We start from the raw sequence: 4,194 nt of genomic DNA, 5'->3' as shown, positions 1-4,194 counted from the left end.
TCTTGGTTACGCACTTTGAGCAGTTATTGGGCAGCTATTTTCCTATTCATGTGAATGGGGAGGCATTTGGCATACTGCTCTACTGTGGTTTGTTACTTACATTAGAGGAAGGGGCAAACTGCCATATTGGCGTTACGAACTAACCCCATGCATTTCTATGGAGGATTCTTTGAGTGCTGTGTCTTCTCCTTAGACAGTCTCTGACACTGCATATTCAATGTGACAATCAACAATTAAGAATGCTAAGTTAAGATGCTTGCCCCCACCAAAAGTTTAGATCCAATGTCACTGTCAAACTCTTTTACAACACAATAAGACTGTTCTACAGCTTTCCTTTTCAAGCCTTGCTGTTTAACAACAGAGCTCAGGGCAAGTATGATTAGCTCTCAACTCAGGCTCATTAAAACACCACCCACACAGAGACAATTTACAAATTATACTGCTCAATGTTTGTTGCATTTCTGATAGGCAAAGTTCTCTTGAACACCCATATTCCTCAGTGATCCAGTGACATTTGCATAACTCTGTTCCATTACCTAAGGTTTCATAACCTATATTGGTAAATCAGTATTTTTATTTGGGCTTAATAAAACTGAAGGGCACGCACACAAACATGGACATTCACTTTTCCCCTCTGTCTCCCACACACTCTCTCTCTCTCTCTCTCTCTCTCTCTCTCTCTCTCGCTCTCTCACACACACACACACACACACACACACACACACACACACACAATGAATTCCATAAGGCATCGTTTTCAGCTTAAGTATTCCCCAGTTTATTAATAATACGAACCGTAAACTCATGGCAGGGATAACACACATCCAGCAAAAGCGCAGACAGAGTGAAAAGCCGGAACCCTCTGCTACAGTACGTGACTACACACATAGGCCGATGGAGACTCTCGCAAAGGGCTTCACAGGGCAGAGCCAGAAGCAGAACTAGAACCAGACAGTTCCTTATAAGACCAGCTCTGGATTGATTTGAATCTTACAGGCACAGGCCATGGCTGACTGCAAAAGGCCACGGACAGCCTTGTATAAGATCTACTCCACAAGATAGTGTAGGACTTATAAGAAAATCTGCAAAGGCCCCTCATAAGGAATATGCAAGAGGTTCAGAATACTGAAAAACTAATTGAGCCTACACAAGACTTCAATGAACTCCCTTGAGATTCTCATAATTCGAATGTAGACCTGCACATAGCATTTCAAAGCCAGTTGAGATTCGTGTGAGAATTACAGAAGCTTCCAGAAGCCTTTCATTGGAGCTACACAAGACGCTGTAAGACACAAAAGGGCCGATCGAAACTACACTGCACCAACAGGGAATGCGCAGCGTTCCGTAAGTAATACATAAGGTCATGTATAGCCACTCACAAGGAGCTCCCTAAGGTATGAGCTACACCAGGCGCGTAACTGAAGCATTCCGTTCACAACGCGTAAAATCCATTTTAAAAGACTGGTCTATTTTTTTCGAACGTACGCGACCGCTATCACGTCTGGTGTAGCTACTTCCATTGATTATAGTGGCAGCTAATTGTTGCAGCAGACGTTACGCGCCTGGTGTAGCTCATACCTAAGACAGCACAAGCCTCCCAGAGAGGCTAGACAGACTGGTGAAATTTTTAGAGCACAAAGGTCTCAAAATGATCCCATCAACCCGGACTGTAAAGGCCCTCATTTCTGACCAGTCACTGACTGTGAAGATCAAGTGGAGAATCAATCTTCCTGGTCATTTTCACCTCTCTGACCGAGGAGGTGTCAGTTAAGATCATCTGGTAAAGCAAATGGCATCAGTGCTAGAGTGTAGGAGGACCTTGGCAATGTATGGATTGGGTAATGGATGAACAAAAATATTTTTGTTTTAAGACATGGGAAACATTTCTTTGTTTTGTCTGTTGGTAGAACAGGGCATCCCTGTGTGCCCTTCCTGGGACAAGTCAGACAGTTAGGCAGACCAGGGCAGACTCTACTAGTCATACATTCTGCCTCAGCCATGATGGTGAAGCAACAGAGAGCAGGAGAGAAGAAACTCAAGAGGAAAGAGAAGGAGCAAGCAGGGGATGAAAGGCCCTCAGAAGAGGAGAGGAGAGGAGAGGAGGAAGACAAAGAGGACAAGGAAAGAACAGAAAATAAAGAACAGATATGAACAAAATTTAAGCCACAAGTCTTTTAAGCCCCAAAGACAAACCCGATTTCCCCAAGGCTCCACTGCCTCACCCCAAAACAGAAACACACAGCTCAAGCCCCACCCCAACCCAGCGCCCCCATTAACTAGGATTCACAGCATCACATCAACAGAAGCATTCCTACTGGCAGAGATCAAGTGGTAGAAAATGTTCATGCAAAAATGAAGCTGTTTTTTTTTTTAAATATAATTTTCTTTTCCAACATTTAAGGTCAGAAGACCCTTTTTTAACGTGTAACATTACAAGAACACAAACAGTCTGCGCCTCCAGCTCTACTCTCTCTTATATTCTTTTATACTCTTATATTCTTTTATACTCTTTAATAGACCATCTTTTATTTTTTAAACTCTAGATATTTTGATATGCCATACTATTAGACGGCTTTGTGTAGACAGACTATGGTCGTAAGTAGTGACTTTGATTTTGTGAGTGTGTGTGTATGTGTGTAGCACCGATCTTGTTCCCCTTCATTAGCTGGGTATTGGTGGTGTGTGTGTGTGTGTGTGTGTGTGTGTGTGTGTCTGTGTCTGTGTGTGTGTGTGTGTGTGTGTGTGTGTGTGTGTGTGTCTGTGTGTGTGTGTGTGTGTGTGTGTGTGTGTGTGTGTGTGTGTGTGAGTGAGGGAGCCATTTAGCAACCAGACAAGGACAGGAAGCAATCAGTCTTTGCTAAATGTCCATACTCAGTCCCGTTGTCTGACATTGCAGGGCTACACACACCGAGTGCGCAGGAGAGGCGATTGTCACAACAGAAACAAAGCCGATGGAATGACTCTCATGTCGTAGAAAAAAGGCGCAGCGTTATTTGGCATCTGTTTGTTGACTTTTTTTTTTTATCAGTCTTCGCTCAAATGATGTTTCATAGTTCTCTTTACATACATGATATAATGTTCTATCTTTTTTTTTTTGCAAAACCGTCTATTTATCACTTTGTCCCGTGTCATCAGCGAAAACGGTGTCAATACCACGATAATCCACAGTTATGTATCATGCGTCCCACGAATGCTGAATGCCACACACACACACACACACACACACACACACACACACACACACACACACACACACACACACACACACGCGTTGACATACACACACACATATTACCCGATACTCCTTCAGAGTCTGTTCATGACATTCCACAACTTTTCTCCAAGTACTCATTCCTCCCCTCCAGAGGAGTGTGTAGTTGCTCCTCCAGTAAAGTCTGTCAACTGTGTGTCTGCTCATCCCCGATTACCACGGTTACAGCTCCTCAGAGCGAATGACGTGGAAGAGCGTGACGTTGTAGAGCACCTGGTGCCCATTGTTCCAGGCGTAGAGGGCGCGGTCGCGTGGGTTATAGTCCAACATGGAGATATGCGAGTACTTGTTCTGGAAGGCGATGTCGATGTACTCGTAGGTGGACGAGTTGGTGTGGAAGGCGTAGTAGACCTTGGTGCCACCCGAGTAGTCAAGCAGGACGCAGAAGCGTGCGGAGATCATGAAGGTTTCACACGCTGCGCTTGGGGTGGTTGGTGCTCCACGTGCGCATGATCTGCAGCGTCATGGGGTTGAGCTTGCTGATGACGATGTTGCCGGCGTTTTGGTTGGTGGCGTAGACGGCCCACAGGCCGCCCTCGTCCACCATCAGGTCGATGTCGGAGTGGCCGCCCCAAGCATAGTGGTAGGAGTTGCTGAAGCCGGCGTTGTCCAGCCGCTGCGACTTGCTGATGCTGGACGTGCGGAAGTCAAACTTGATGATGACGTGGCTCTGGAACTTGTTGAAGTAGATGGAGCTGCAGACCACCGGCCCGCCTGACCACCGGATGGGGGGGCAGCCGGTGCGGCGATGAAGTTGTCCGTCATCATGAAGTCCGCCATGGAGCGATACTCACGCACAAAGCGGTTGTTGTGGTAGCCGTCCATGTACCACACCTGGAGGAAGAAAAGAGGAGAGGTGAATGAAGACACAAGCATGTGAAAACACACACAAACACACACACACACACACACACACACACACA

At 45.9% G+C, this 4,194-nt stretch overlaps 1 protein-coding gene across 3 annotated transcripts in view; it reads right to left on the bottom strand.

Annotated features, from left to right (window-relative positions):
* Positions 1 to 754: 754 nt before the first annotated feature.
* olfm1b (olfactomedin 1b) overlaps positions 755 to 4,194 on the bottom strand; it is a 29,034-nt gene continuing 25,594 nt past the window's right edge. For 2 of the 3 annotated variants that reach the window (XM_048258950.1, XM_048258948.1), the window contains exon 7: positions 755 to 3,622. In XM_048258950.1, coding sequence (XP_048114907.1) covers positions 3,434 to 3,622 — 189 coding nt within the window. In that variant the 3' untranslated portion in view covers positions 755 to 3,433. Of the gene's footprint in view, positions 3,634 to 4,194 lie in introns of all 3 variants that reach the window. The other variant, XM_048258949.1, reaches the window with a different exon arrangement.

The sequence above is a fragment of the Alosa alosa genome, chromosome 12, assembly GCF_017589495.1.
Source record: "Alosa alosa isolate M-15738 ecotype Scorff River chromosome 12, AALO_Geno_1.1, whole genome shotgun sequence".
In the NCBI taxonomy this organism is placed as follows: Eukaryota; Metazoa; Chordata; class Actinopteri; order Clupeiformes; family Clupeidae; genus Alosa; species Alosa alosa.
The sequence above is the reverse complement of the archived record's forward strand: the minus strand, read 5'-3'. Positions and strand labels throughout refer to the sequence as shown.